The following is a 13259-nucleotide window of genomic DNA, read 5'->3' as shown; positions in this document are numbered from 1 at the left end:
CCTGAGGCCGTGCTGAGGGGTAGCTCGAGACGCCTAAGGAACTCTGTTTCAGGTCGCCCAATGCTGCTCTCTCGGGCTCTCAAAACACTCCAACCCCGCCTATAACTTGGATACAGTGGCCTCTCCCGGGGATGCGGTTCAAGCCACAACAAAGTCCCCGGAGAGAGCTGTGGTCACTGGACTACATATCGTATTCCTCGGGCTTCATCTCACAGCACTGGATTCACCCAGGAATACATCGTCGCACTGGCCGAGCATCTCCTGATCAACTTGATAGTCAATCCCCGTAGCTACAATACGGATTCCAGAAAGTGTACGAGGTACTTCGTTGTCGCATGCTGGTGGGCTGAGCTTGCATCAAGATTGCTGGCTGCCTGCGAAATGGAGAAATGGAGAGACACCCCCTGTTGTCGCACCGCACGGCGACGACTTGGTGCCCCATGTTCTAGGTTAAGTCTACCTGATTGAGACAAGAGGGAGACGACAGCCACGGCAGCCACATGGGCGCCATGATCGTCGCAATCTCGTGTTTGTTGTAAACCTGTTCCGTATTGGGTGCTCGCATTCGTATACAAAAGCGGGAGGTGTTGTTGTGGTGTGTCGTGCGGTGCAAGCCACACCACACTCGTGGGCCCCGTATTGGCCGTATTCGGAACAATCTGCGAATTTCTTGTCCGCCAATCGTGGAAAGTTGTTGCCTGATTGCCGTATCCAGAACAGTTGCTGGAGGAGGAAAGCGTCTCACGCTGCTTTCGACTGCTTGGCGCCCCTGCCAGGCAGTTGGCCAGGCATCCACGCAAAGAGGGACGAGGGACGAGGGGACGAGGGGGAGGACGGCCCATTGGTATTTCCGGTGCGACTGCCAGCAAATTTCTCGCCGGGCCCGAGAGCGCCCGTCGGGCACAAAAAGGCCATGACGAGGCCGCATGCAGGTTATGCCTCAGTCTACCCCCGGATGGGGATAGTGTTGACGTTATGCAGCGTCGCCCATGCCAAACGCCGCCGCAGGACGAATTATTCGTCCGAGATCAAGTTTTGTCTCTATGTTTCCCTAGCTCCTCTCCTCTAGTTGGCTCGCGCTCTCGGCCTTTCGCAATCTCCATGGACGCCCCCCCCGCGGGCGCTCACTTTCTGTTCTCATGGCGCCCGTGCATAATGCACCGACTTCGGCCGGTTTGTGCAGGATTTCCTGTCATCCAGATGCAGCGCCAAAGGTCCCCCTCGCTCTCTTTTGCCTCCGCCTTCCCCACCCTTTGTGAAGATGAAGTTCTAAACCCCGACTTCAGCCTCGTGATCGTGATGGAACGGATGTGCGGACGATATAATGTGCGCGCTTCCGACGTTGCAAAGTTTCCGAGTCCTCTTCGTTGCCTCGAAATTTGCGCTCGTGACCCTTTTTCTTGCGCGGGGAACGTTTCATGGCTCCGACAAGGGATGGCGATATAATTTCCGTGCGCGTTGTTTTTTTTGTCCCCTTCTCTCTCGACTGGTGTCAAAGTGCACAAATGCTAAGAAAATGCATACCAAGAGCGACGAATCAGATTGGCGGCTGCCTGAGGGCAAAAGTCAGGCAAGGAGTCAGGCATCCTCGTTAACACCACATACCCAATGCGGGAGACCCTCGTCAGCACCCCTGGCATGCCATGTCCACGGATATGCGGTGAGCTACTCGTCAAGGCCACGAGATTTTGGATTTGGGGACATCCTTATTCGCACATTTGACCTGTTTTGGGAACGAATACCCCCTCTGGGCGGGCTTTTGGTCTGCTAGAGGGGCTGGGAAGAAGAATCCCAGATTGTGGGTTACAACGCTATGACGGCTGGCAGCCACTAGCGCCCTGGGTCGAGCCACTAGTATCGCGGCTAGTGGCTTGGATCTTCGGAGGCAGCGTCTGATTACCGGATGCGGCAACCTTCTCGAAGGACGGGCTGATGATTCTTTGTCATGGCTCACCGAGGCTGTGTCGCCGTCGATCGTTTGTACTTTTGCGGTGGTCCAATCAGCTGCCCCGCGCCAAGGGGGCTGTGCGTATTCTTAGAAGCGAAGCGAGTTGAGCGTGCTCGTTGATACACTTTGTGATTCCCAATTCTCGACTCCCCAAACGAGACAGCAGTGCTATTACCCCGCAATTTTCTTGATCGCCTGCCTAGATCGCCTGCCTGATGGCTGTGTTGCTGGACCCTGCTTGTGATCTTCGCCACCTATCTGCCTTGCACACAACATCACCTTACAACGAGCAGGCACGCCCTTTCGAGAACAAGCACTCGAAAACACGAGTCTGACACTCTCCCGTGGTAACATCGAGCTCGCCCGTTCCGCATCTTGCGGCCGACGGTGAGTCACGACACAGAATATTCATTGCCTCTCAGCATCTGGAACAGGATAGCGGAACTGGGTACAGCACGCACCCCCCGAACAGACCGCCCGCCCGCGCCCTTTGGTACAGTACCGAGTAGTGGTGCTACCTACCTACCTGCCTACCCCAGTAGCATACGGTTTACCATGTGAAAATCCCATTCTATTTCCGCTCGAGTAAAGGGTAGGGAACGAGTCGGTATGAGTGCTGACCGAAGTTTAATCGAGCAATTGCTCAACCGACGATTATCATTGGTTGGTGGAGAAGCAAAAAACATTTTCCCTGCTGACTCAACTTTTGGTTCGATGGCCACTAGATGGCACGGCAGAATGGTTCGGGAGGCACGTTGCAATGGGAGAGAGACCCTCGTTATGGGATGACTCCCTTCCTCTCCCAAGCAGAGCAACAGAAGATTATTTCAGGCGGACCAAGAAGAGGGCAAGGCGGCTCGAATTCCGGCATCTTGTTGTGATGTGTTGTGTTGTGTTGTCCTCGCTCAGCCCTAAGGCGGGTTGATGTTTAGTGGGGACCAACACGACGTCGGGCCTGAGACCACACACCAAACGACAAGAATCGGATCGCCGTCTTAACGCCGTGCCCATCTTATCATCCCTCCTGGCAATTCCACGGGAATACTGCTGCTGCTGCTACTGCTGCCGTTGCTGACATATCAGTCATCCTCCCATCTCTGGGACGACCAAGACCGTTGCCGCTTTTGCTGCTGCTGCTGCTGCTGCCCTCTTCCTCATCGAAGAAAAGCCCTGAGACGCTTACCACCCACTCACTACTCGCCTATCCCACTCCCACATGTGCCAGCAACCCGTTACGGACGGAGCTGACGGGCGAAGTTTTTCCCAAGAGAAGACTGAGTGGTTGACACTTCGTCCGCCCGGCCCTAGCTTTTGGAACGAACCACCTCCCCCACCACACACTCGTATATACGAGATCCACTGACCGACTACATGCTTATCAAAGCCCAGAGGGTGTATGTATTCTTAGCCCCCCCCCCCCCCCCAAAAACCTATCATCTTCCCCCACTTCTCAGAGCCTCAAAGCCTCTCCACGCTAGAAGAGGGTGTGTGTCTCTCCAAGAAAGCTCGAGCGTCAGCAACAAACAGTCCACCCAACCAAGTCTAAGGGAGTACTCCTTTTGGAACGGTCGCTGACCACGAAGGGTCAAAAGCCCCCCTTAGCACCTGCGCCACCTCCACCACTTCAGTAAAGGCACACCGCATGATTTTCCCACTTGTATGGCTCGGAAGATATTGGGTGGAACCGCGTACCTCGTGTTCGTTCACACTTGCCCAGGGCAGGGAGGGTCATCCTGATCCTTTATTCTCCTTGAGGGAGACAGACCCGTTTGATGGGCTCTGTTCCCACCATGCCTTGCATGGCCACCACACCAGGCACCGATTCCTTTGGTCAGCGACGAAGGTACTTGTACAGGCTTCGGGCCAATCAAGCTGGGTGGAAGCCGGCGGCTCTGGTGGTCCTGCCTCACTTTCTGCAGCGTCCAAGCTCCCCAGAGCTCAGGGCACTTGGACTGGTGCCACCTCGACGGTGAGCCCTTCGCCCTATCAGCAGCTGTACCAGTGCCCTGTCCAAACGCTGCCGAGGTTCATCTGACTGTTTCCAACGCCCGCTTCCGCCAGCGCGGAACTGACAAGATCAGTCGAGAACCATCACCATCCCCGGGAGTGCTGCTCGGCTGGCACTCCCCCCCCCTCCAATGCCGGGTCCGAGAACCGAAAGATCAACTGGTCGCTCAAGGTTCGAGACCTGAAGATCAGGCTGACTCCTCCGCCTCTTGGGGGGGAAACCAACTTACCGGGCTCGGGAAAAGCGCTCGGGATGGCTCCCCAAGACTTGGGTATATCCTCTGGGTACAACAGGTACGGCCGTTGGAGCCCGCCCATTCCCAGCTCTCGGGTCCTTTTGTCGACGGGTCAGTCATCCCAAAGACCGAACCACCTGTGATATGCCCACATACAGGGCGTGCGTGAGGCGTGCTCTCTCCATCTGCCCTCTTTCTGACCGAGTTTTCCTAAATGGCTTTCCTCTTCGACATCGTTGGTCCAATCATGATCCAATCTGGCCGAATCCTCAACGATCGAGGGTGCAGGTTTGTCGTTCTGGAGCGGGCGTGCCCTGTGGGAACCTCCCCTCCGAGCTGTCTCAGTGCCTTTTTGCTGACCGTCTTGCACCGCGGTCTTCTGCGCGATCGGCGGATGGGATTCGTCCACGATTCGGATATCGACGGTGTTGGAATGATCACCCACCCTCTTCCACTCGTGGAAAGGGAATTTGGCGTATGCTGATGATGGTGGTCGCATGGAAAGACTCACCCCGCGGTCCTCTGCCCAGAAAATGTGATCCTGCGGCCGCCGGCTATAGGGGGAACGTGGTATCCCGGAAACCTCCGTCCACCTGGACAGGACTCGGATATCAACAACGGCATGATATGACCTTGCCGTCTCAATCGGTCACTCACTCACCTTACCCAGACAGACAGATGAGTGGCAAGGCCCAAGGACGTTCCGATACCTCATGCCGGCAGACCAAGACAACCCGACAATTCCCCTTGCCGCGAGACGAAACAACCAAACCTCTTCTACCGGGGCTTGAAATCCAGAGTGCCGAGACTTGGTCTCCTTGTCTTGTCATGCTGTGGTCTGTACGTCTGGCTGTGTGGTTGTGTGGTTGTCCGGCAGTCTTGCAGTCTCGGAGCCCACTAACCATGCACGCCTGAGGCCATTACCACGGGAATCATGGGGGACTCACTGAGCCTTGCTCGACCGGGCTTTCCTCGTTCGGCGAGCTCTTCCAGCTGTAGCCCACCGCGACGGCCGACTATGGCTCGGGCGTGCGAGCCATGGCCACACCGAAAGAGAACAACCCAGACCCGGAAGTCTCCAGGTACCTTGACGGTGCCTCCTCCAGAAACCCCGGAAAGGGGACCACCCTATTTTCTCGTCAGTGAACGACAGCGGCGATCGGTCCTCCTCTGGTGAGTGCGGACCGCAAAGCCCTCAAAGTGAGCCAGTCCTCTCATAAAGGATGGCCGTACCGTGTCTATCGTGAGTGAAGTGACCCTGGGCCAAGGTGAGAGTAAAGCTGCGCCTCGGCGATCAAGGACGACCACCCCCTTCTCTGCAGCAGAATGATCCCCTTTGGTGAAGCGCATAGACCGAAACAATACAATGTCCTTCTGAGTGGAGAGATTTTGATATCATTTTTCAAGGGAAGGATGGGCGTCTTCCACAGGATTCTAATCGAACATGCTCCACGCTATGCCAATGCAAGGGACATTTTTTTCGACCTTTCTCTCTCCTGAATTCAATCCTTTCAGAGAGTCCCACCCATATGCCTATTTACAATGACGTCCTCACGTCGATGCGTATATCTCTTGGTCTATCTCTCCCCATTATTTTTGGATACGAAATCAGGGTCACAGAGGCCATTCTCAGTATTGCCTCGCAGCCTGCTGGCAGGCCTTGAGCTGCTCCATGTACCAACCGCAAATGGTCAGGTTCCCTTGGTTTTGGTTCATGCAGTCGGTGAAGCTCTTGATGTCGGCCGCGCAGGGGCCCGTGGCCTCGGCGGCCGAGTTCGATTGACTATACAGGGCGTTGGGCATGGCATCGCCGGTTCGGGCGTAGGCGTCGGTGGGTTGCTGTTGTTGCTCCGCTGGCGCAGAGGAGGAGCCACCGCTGCCGCTGAAGAAGCCACCGATGGCATGGCCGATTGAGGATCCGACTGCGACGCCACTACAATTTCACGCACAAGTTAGTCGGTGAATCCACCAAAAAAAAAAATCTCTTTTCGCTCTCCCCGCTCTCTGCTCTTTTTCTTGCTTGAGATATATCTCGTCTCCATAATGCATAACTTTTGCGGGACTCTAGGGTTGGGGCAAATTCACTCACGCTGCAGTGCTGGCCATCTGGCCAAAGAGGCCGGGACCCTGCGATGCTTGAACAGGAGGGGGGGCGTGTTGAACGGGTGCAGTCGGGGCAGTGGTAGTCATAGGCCGTTGTTGCTGCTGTGGCGCGACAGACCGAGGAACTGCAGCCGGAGCTGTCGGTCGCGACGGAGCAGGTCGGGAAGCACCTCCACGAGAACGAGGCATTTTGCAGGCCTTTCTGGTGAAGAATCGGTCGGAGTCAATTTGTGCGTGAGGGAACCGAGGTAGGACGAGAGACCGATGAGTGAAGTGGGAGAAGTGGTGAAGAAAAGGAGTTGAAGATGGACTTGATCGAACTTTGAAGACGGACGAGACGGCCATTCGATGCCAAGAGCGTAGTTGGGCCATGCCGATTCCGTGTCTTGTGATTGGCCCAATCCTGCGAATGCAATCGAAGTCCTCGCTGCAGCCTGTCAGTGGCCAAAATGATCGAACGGGAGGCAGGGGAACAGAAGAGCCAAATCGGAATAACTTCAAGCATTGATAATGATAGTACTTGTTACAAAACAACAACAACCTCGCCTTGGCTGGGTTGCCATGAAAAGCAATTGCAATTTCACCGCACTCTCAATCCCCCTTTTTTTTTCCAGTTTGTCCTCCGCCCATTCGTCCTATTGTTTCCCAATTACTCGCCCTCGCCCTCGCCCTCGCCCTCGTCCTCGCAACTCTCCACGCAATCTCGCCCAAAATCGATAGGTCATCCAACACATTATGCCGAAGGCGGTGGTGGTGGATAGTAATCACGCATGCCTGGTGGAGGGGGCGGTTGATCCGGTGGTGGAGGAGGAGCCTGTGAGTCTGGCGGTGGAGGGGGAGCAACACCACCACCGTACTGCTGCAAGAAAGAGCTGAGTCCAGGAGGAGCTGGCGGAGGAGGCACGCCGTACGATGGTTGGGCATCGTAGCCATGGTAACCACCATATCCGTAAGTTTGTGCTGGAGGTGGCTGCTGCTGATGCTGCTGATACTGCTGATGCTGCGGTTGCTGCCAGGGGGCTGCTGCTTGCGCAGGGGCAGCACCATATCCCCCATGGGCGTCTCCTCCTCGACTCTGGGCCCATGGAGGAAGCGACGAGTCGCCGTCTCGGTGACCATGGTCTCGACTCTCATAACCCCGTTGGCCGTACTCTCGGTGACCATAGTCTCGGTCTTGTCGTTCTTGTCGATCTCGCTGCCAAGGAGCAACACCCCCAGTCGGCTGACGTGCCCAGGGACGAGAATCGCCGCCAGCAGTGTACGAATCGCCCTGATCATAGCCCCCAGGTGCAGCCTCGATGCGACCGGCAGGGCCGTTGCCAGATGCGTTGCCAGAAAGCTCTTGCATCAGATTCTGTAAGATGTCAGCGAGTGGTCATTGTCCAGAAAATTTCGGAAATACGTACCTCCATCTCTCGGTCGACAGCATCGGCGGCGCCTAGTCTTCGTTGTGGTCCACCATATCCTCCAGGGATATTGTTCCGCATGTCGGTCCCACGTTGTCGGTCTGGGCAATCCCTCGCCATATGGCCGGCATTGCCACAGACGCGACAGATGATGTTGGCAGTGAAGTTGCGCTGCTCCGGACAGTCATATTTGCGATGGCCGATTTGACCGCCTGCGTGTTTTAGTAAGAGATGGTCCATCGTAAGGGTGCGAACTTACAATTTTGACAGGCTTGATTTTCATCATCACGAAGGGTACCGTTGAGGGTCGCCAATTCGCGCAACTGATTTCGCTTGAGTTCGTTCTGTCCTTCAGGGATGGATGCGGCTGTTTCGATGACGTTGTGAATCAGTGCTTTGGCCCTGTTGACTTTCTCTTCCGTGTCTGCCATAATAAGACAGTGTAGATCTTCTTCCTGGTTGCTAGTATGAGCTGCGTCAGATCGGCCTTTGCCTTCTTTGACAGAGCCTTTGCCTCGAATGGCGATCTTGGCTCCAGATTCGGATTCCATCTTCTTGAGAGTGTTGCCACGAGGTCCAATAAGTAGTCCGACTTTGCAAAAAAGAAGCTTAGTGTTAGTATGGAATTCTCGAAAACGAAAAATGTCTCAGGGAAAGGCAATGATCATGGTTAGTGCAAGATGCTACGTCTACCTCCTGTATCTCGAAGAGCAGACGACAGCATGTGGAACAGCGAGCAAAGCAAGGGGGTTTGTAGCAGAGTTATAGGGTTAGTAAGCATACTGAAGTTGATCTCGGGATAATCGTTGACCGGCACATAGACCTTTTCCTGTGTCTTGGTGGGCCGCCTGTAGTCAGAGGGCGGGTGGTAGTTGGGGATGGTCTTCATGGCCTTTTCAATCAATTTATGACGCTCTTCTTCCAGTCTTTTGCGGTAGCGAAACTCGCGAGTGTTCACCCGGCGGCCGAAATTATCGTACTGAGGTGGTGGTGATGGTGATCTGGCAGCTGTTAGAACCTGTAGAGATAGCATATGTGGGAGGAAAGGAGGGGAGGGGCCTGCTCACCTATCTGCTTCCGCGGGAACCACATCGTTGATACGCAGCTTCTGACTGATCTCTTCGATACGGAGATGGAGGGCGTATGCTTCGAGTTGTTCTGCTGTCATGTTCGCCTGGATCATCGTCGGAAGGCCCATGAGCCCCGCCGCTTTATTCTCGCCAGCTTCACCCCAGCGGTTGCGCTTTCTACGCCTCTTGACGCCGTCGGCCGCAGGTTCAGCTGTGAGCTTGTCAGTCAGTTGTAGGTGCTGAGCGTTGAGCCACGAACCTCTGGTAGGACTTCGCCCACGCTTGCTCGAATCATCCCAGGCTGGAGAGTTTGCAGAGCTATCATTTTGCGAGTCACCATTACCTTCGCCTCCGAACCGACGACGCGTTCCGAGGGGGATGTTGTTAGAACCTGTGATGCCTTGATTGCGCCACGCCATCTTGAGCGCAGCGTCAAAGGAAGAGTATTAGAAGGCGCACGACAACGGATGATGCGCTGCCTGTTGAAGATCGTTGTCGATGCAACTCAACGTTGGCAAGTGTTGGGGGTTCAGGGTGCAGCTGGAAGGGATGGGAGGCGAAGAAGTTGCAAGTCTCGCCAAGACTGCGCTAACCCTTTTTCAGGGAAGAGCTAACCCAAAGACAATTGGCACGAGGCTGACAAGGCTGTCGCATGCGACCGGCGGTTTGCGGGAAAAAAGGTCGGATGCGGCTCTTTGTCTACGGTGTATTCCAGACCGCAATGACTCTCTTACTAGCAGTTGGTCTTCTCCGATCATTTCTATGGGTAGGGTTGTTCTCAACAGCATCTACCTAGTCACCCTGCGGCATACTTCTTCACCTTGATGCAGACCACTTCCACCACGCTGTCCCTCCCAGGGCAATCGGCACCATCACAGTCAATGCCAGCTTCATCATCGCGTTTCTCACCAGTGGCACCAGCATCTTGTCTTTGACATCCTCGTGCTCCACTCCTCGTGGGTACTCGACTCCCTTGGGGACCTGCTTGCCCAGGAACGGACAGACCTGTTCCCATCCGAGCCCATCCTCGATTTTCACGACGAGGATCCTCTCCGGCGGGATCAACCTCTTCACGTTGGTGATATAATGCTCGTAATTCCTCATCAGGTTTTCCTCGTTGTTGGGGTCGCCGGGCCTCGTGCAGTCACTCCAGAAGTCGTAGCCATCGACGTTCAAGAGGTAAAAGTAGTTCAGCGTGCGGTTGAAGTGTCGCAGAATGTTCATCGGTGGTGACTCGATATTGGTCACAATATTGCCGATGAAGCTGTTGAATGATCTGGCCCAACTTTGCGGAGTGCGCTCCGTGAGGATGAATTTCACTTCGGGGTCCTGCAGGTATGCTTCTAGGCACGCCATGTCGAAGTACGAGGGAACTTCGACCAAGGCATCGTAGCCCGCGAACCACTTGTCGAACTCTCGCTTGGTATACCGCCGGATGCCCGACCAGCGGTTGTGTTGGGCACGGAACCCTTGCATCATGATCTCCCAGTGGGTGTTCCCACCATACATGGCCATCTCGTACATGTGGTACGGTTTATAGCCAAGTATCTTGAGGGCCTGGTAGACGCCGAGTGTTGCTGTGCTGGAAATGGGGAAGCGTTAGTTAGCTAGCCGGGAGTCTTTAGGGGGAGAGCATATCTTGTCCAGATAGTTGTTTCGGGCTTGTCTGGAAGTAGATCTTACCGACTGCAGCTGGCGACCACGAGTTTGACCATCTGCGAGGAAGCATTATCTGGCACTTTGTCGATCGTGCGAGACATGGTTGCTGGCCTCAAACGTTGTTCTCTTGTTTACACCACCTGTACACTTCCTTGAACTCAACCTTACCTGCATGGACAAGATGAATGCGCGCGACATCGTTCTTATAGGCTGGCCCTGTAAGGCCGGCGGTCTTGTATCGGAGGATAGCTTGAAGTGGATGGATGGGAAGACCAGCCTAAGATCCTCCATTGCTGCCAATACAACCCTGTCCTCTGCCTGATCCTCATGGAGGTGGCGGCGACGGCATCGTTACCCCGAGTTCTAGAAAGTAAGCACTTGCGGCGATTGTGTGAGATTGTAAGGGTGAGAAGCGCGGCCTAGATTTCTGGTACGTCGTAGCCAGGAGGAGGCAGCGGGGAATATGTATAGTCTTGGAAAGAGCTGAGATAATATGTTTGGCTGCACATCTGAGTGTCTCGTACTTCTGGGGAAAGTCGGTTAACATGATAATTACTTAGCACCTTTTCCAATTTCAGCTGAGCAACCGCCTGCGCGCAGGATTTACTGCAGCCAATAATGAGCCGTTCGTGCCGTGATGGAGATTCGACTCTGTTTCCGTAAGCAGCGCGTAATCTCGGGTCGAGAAGGAGAGAACATTTATTGGGGGCGGATGAATGTTTCCAAAACATAGTAGCAATCTATTTTCCCCATCGGCTGAGGGTCGTTTCGTAGATGCTGGTATGGATTAACGCAAGAAAGCTTCCTCGGGGACAATGATCAGGCTGGCAACCCGACTTCCGCCCCGACGCCCGGCTTCCTGGCCTCCAACACCCTCATCGTCTGCTCAAACACCTTGGCCTGCGCCTTCTTGCCCAGATCCGAATATATCCATTTCTCGACTTCTTGGTTCTTGCCATCTGACATGAACGCCCCGTGAGAGTCTGGACCGGCGCACGCGCCGTAGACCAGCGTCCGAGAACCAACTTCCGTTGATCTTCCGAGGAGCATGCGCACAAAATACATCAAAACTCGCCCTGGGAGGATCACATTTCGATCCAGGGCAGACATACATAAGCCCGGATTGACCAAGGTAATAGTGACAGGCGGCACTGCCACGGTGCTGGACTTGTCGTGCTCTTGGAGACGCTGAACGAGCTCGCGGACAAACAGCACACCGATGAGTTTGCTGACTGGGTATCTGTTCGTTCTTGCGTGAGCCTGATGTGATTTCGAGGTGCACGAGGGAAGAGGGCCACGTATCTGCGCCTCCGTCTACACCTACCTAGCTAGCATATCACCGCTCTTCTCGTCATTCAGAGTCGCATAAATGTCTGGAGCATTGACTTCCTTGAAACTGGTAAAATGGTGGGCCTCAGAGCTAACAATCTCCAAGTGAGGGCTGGATTCGGGGAATTTGCGTTTGGTTTCTCTCAGCTTGGGCAGCAGTGACAGACAGAGCAGGAGAGTGTTGATCACATTGACTTGGATGGTCTGCTCGAACCCTTCGGACACTACCCAGCTCTGATTGTTGATGCCGGCATTCTCCACGATAGCGTCGACACGCGGCAACTCTTTCTTCACGCGATCAGCGAACGCCAGGGTGCTTTCTGTGCTGGAAAGGTCCAAAGGCCAGACCTCGATGGCCTCTGCCCCATCGAAGCGGTGTGTCACGCTTCGGACAATGTCCTCTTTAGCAGTCTGGCCTTTGGAGATTGTGCGCACGGCGAGAATCAGTTTCGCACAGTCGAGACGGTAGAAGTGTCGGGCAGCCTCGAATCCGAGACCAACATTGGACCCGGTGACGATGATGATCTGATTGGAGAAAGACTGGGTTGGATATGGCGGTGTCCCGAAGAACTGGGAATGGAGAAAGGTCCGTAAGGCGAGCCCGATATCAAGCTTGAAGTTGAACTCTTCAGCCATGGCTGGGGCGTGTAGGAGAAGGTAACAAAGAGACCAGGGCGACAAGGTCTGTGTCACTCTCTTCGACTCTGGAGATCCCGCAAACTATTCAATCTCGCAGACAGCCTGCCGACCCTGGTGATCTCGCCGCGCAACTATTAGTAATGTCAACAACGTCGGGATCTACCTGCAAGATGTGCAAACCTGTAGCGTGCCTGCCCCCAGCTGGATGGTATGTAGACTGTATATTCTGCGGTCGAACAGATAGGAACAACAATCTCGTAAATTAGCAACCGAACCACTTGATGGCGCGCTCGGATGAAATTTGGACCGTCTTTGCAAGCCATCTTGGTCCGTGAACGGGACGAAGTCAAGACGATTTCGCTGGTAACTTTGCAGGCCTAGAACTGGGTCTTGACCTTTTTGATCGTTGCCATGGGTGGTTCCGCAGCCCATATTGGCTGCCAGATACCAGATACTCCGTTGTCGACGTGGGAGAGAACCTTGAGTTGGTTGGCTTTGGCCACAAATATCACTAGTCGAGCTACCTAACCGCCAATTGTCCTGTACCCAACATGATCCTTAGGACGAGGTATAACAATCAGAGCATCTCTTCCGACATGAACTGCGATGGTGGCCCTTCTATTCTCACCGAGAGAACATGTTTCGCAGATCCATGCCGCTTATATGTCTAACCATCGTGACAAGGCTGCCTAATATACAAGCACACTCTGGAATCCCTTCGCTGTATTCTCGTCAAAGCGTCCCGGGCTGGATTCTGCTAGCTGATACCACTTACGGACAACGTCTACTCTGATCGGCCCCAAGCCAGGCTTTCCTGAGTAGGTATCGTCCTGAAATGAAGCAAGCGAGGTACGGACCTTGG

At 54.6% G+C, this 13259-nt stretch overlaps 6 protein-coding genes across 6 annotated transcripts; 2 read left to right on the top strand and 4 right to left on the bottom strand.

Moving 5' to 3' along the window:
- Positions 1-2846: 2846 nt before the first annotated feature.
- Positions 2847-4100, top strand: PV07_08563 (uncharacterized protein). Its single transcript, XM_016395740.1, has 2 exons — positions 2847-3342; positions 3541-4100. Exon 2 carries the CDS (start codon positions 3591-3593, stop codon positions 3981-3983), a length of 393 nt encoding a protein of 130 aa, XP_016245596.1. The 5' UTR covers positions 2847-3342; positions 3541-3590; the 3' UTR covers positions 3984-4100.
- On the top strand, positions 4078-6186 carry PV07_08562 (uncharacterized protein). The gene has a single exon (XM_016395739.1). The coding sequence runs from the start codon at positions 4336-4338 to the stop codon at positions 5104-5106; it is 771 nt and encodes a 256-aa protein (XP_016245595.1). The 5' UTR covers positions 4078-4335; the 3' UTR covers positions 5107-6186.
- PV07_08561 (uncharacterized protein) lies at positions 5225-6631 on the bottom strand. The gene is made up of 2 exons (XM_016395738.1): positions 6281-6631; positions 5225-6124 (listed from the first exon to the last, which is right to left on the bottom strand). The coding sequence occupies exons 1-2, from the start codon at positions 6481-6483 to the stop codon at positions 5821-5823; spliced, it is 507 nt and encodes a 168-aa protein (XP_016245594.1). The 5' UTR covers positions 6484-6631; the 3' UTR covers positions 5225-5820.
- Positions 6632-6776: 145 nt separating this feature from the next.
- On the bottom strand, positions 6777-9308 carry PV07_08560 (branchpoint-bridging protein). The gene is made up of 6 exons (XM_016395737.1): positions 9030-9308; positions 8768-8981; positions 8484-8701; positions 7960-8292; positions 7701-7912; positions 6777-7648 (listed from the first exon to the last, which is right to left on the bottom strand). The coding sequence occupies exons 1-6, from the start codon at positions 9187-9189 to the stop codon at positions 7028-7030; spliced, it is 1758 nt and encodes a 585-aa protein (XP_016245593.1). The 5' UTR covers positions 9190-9308; the 3' UTR covers positions 6777-7027.
- A 200-nt stretch (positions 9309-9508) lies between these two features.
- PV07_08559 (uncharacterized protein) lies at positions 9509-10945 on the bottom strand. The gene is made up of 2 exons (XM_016395736.1): positions 10454-10945; positions 9509-10352 (listed from the first exon to the last, which is right to left on the bottom strand). Exons 1-2 carry the CDS (start codon positions 10528-10530, stop codon positions 9587-9589), a joined length of 843 nt encoding a protein of 280 aa, XP_016245592.1. The 5' UTR covers positions 10531-10945; the 3' UTR covers positions 9509-9586.
- Positions 10946-11058: 113 nt separating this feature from the next.
- On the bottom strand, positions 11059-12535 carry PV07_08558 (uncharacterized protein). The gene is made up of 2 exons (XM_016395735.1): positions 11754-12535; positions 11059-11669 (listed from the first exon to the last, which is right to left on the bottom strand). Exons 1-2 carry the CDS (start codon positions 12392-12394, stop codon positions 11249-11251), a joined length of 1062 nt encoding a protein of 353 aa, XP_016245591.1. The 5' UTR covers positions 12395-12535; the 3' UTR covers positions 11059-11248.
- Positions 12536-13259: the final 724 nt, after the last annotated feature.

Source organism: Cladophialophora immunda (genome assembly GCF_000835495.1).
Source record: "Cladophialophora immunda strain CBS 83496 unplaced genomic scaffold supercont1.5, whole genome shotgun sequence".
NCBI classification, from domain to species: domain Eukaryota; kingdom Fungi; phylum Ascomycota; class Eurotiomycetes; order Chaetothyriales; family Herpotrichiellaceae; genus Cladophialophora; species Cladophialophora immunda.
The sequence above is the reverse complement of the archived record's forward strand: the minus strand, read 5'-3'. Positions and strand labels throughout refer to the sequence as shown.

Bases quoted from the DNA above. Each gene is read 5' to 3' on its own strand.
- PV07_08563 (XM_016395740.1), top strand. From the start codon at position 3,591: ATGATTTTCCCACTTGTATGGCTCGGAAGATATTGGGTGGAACCGCGT.
- PV07_08562 (XM_016395739.1), top strand. From the start codon at position 4,336: ATGCCCACATACAGGGCGTGCGTGAGGCGTGCTCTCTCCATCTGCCCT.
- PV07_08561 (XM_016395738.1), bottom strand. From the start codon at position 6,483: ATGCCTCGTTCTCGTGGAGGTGCTTCCCGACCTGCTCCGTCGCGACCG. The intron at 6,125-6,280 runs GTGAGTGAATTT...GTGAAATTGTAG, and splicing joins CAGATGGCCAGCACTGCAGC to TGGCGTCGCAGTCGGATCCT.
- PV07_08560 (XM_016395737.1), bottom strand. From the start codon at position 9,189: ATGGCGTGGCGCAATCAAGGCATCACAGGTTCTAACAACATCCCCCTC. The intron at 8,982-9,029 runs GTTCGTGGCTCA...ACAAGCTCACAG, and splicing joins TGGGCGAAGTCCTACCAGAG to CTGAACCTGCGGCCGACGGC. The intron at 8,293-8,483 runs GTATGCTTACTA...TTTTTTGCAAAG, and splicing joins TTATCCCGAGATCAACTTCA to TCGGACTACTTATTGGACCT.
- PV07_08559 (XM_016395736.1), bottom strand. From the start codon at position 10,530: ATGTCTCGCACGATCGACAAAGTGCCAGATAATGCTTCCTCGCAGATG. The intron at 10,353-10,453 runs GTAAGATCTACT...CCCCATTTCCAG, and splicing joins GTGGTCGCCAGCTGCAGTCG to CACAGCAACACTCGGCGTCT.
- PV07_08558 (XM_016395735.1), bottom strand. From the start codon at position 12,394: ATGGCTGAAGAGTTCAACTTCAAGCTTGATATCGGGCTCGCCTTACGG. The intron at 11,670-11,753 runs GTAGGTGTAGAC...AAGAACGAACAG, and splicing joins AGCGGTGATATGCTAGCTAG to ATACCCAGTCAGCAAACTCA.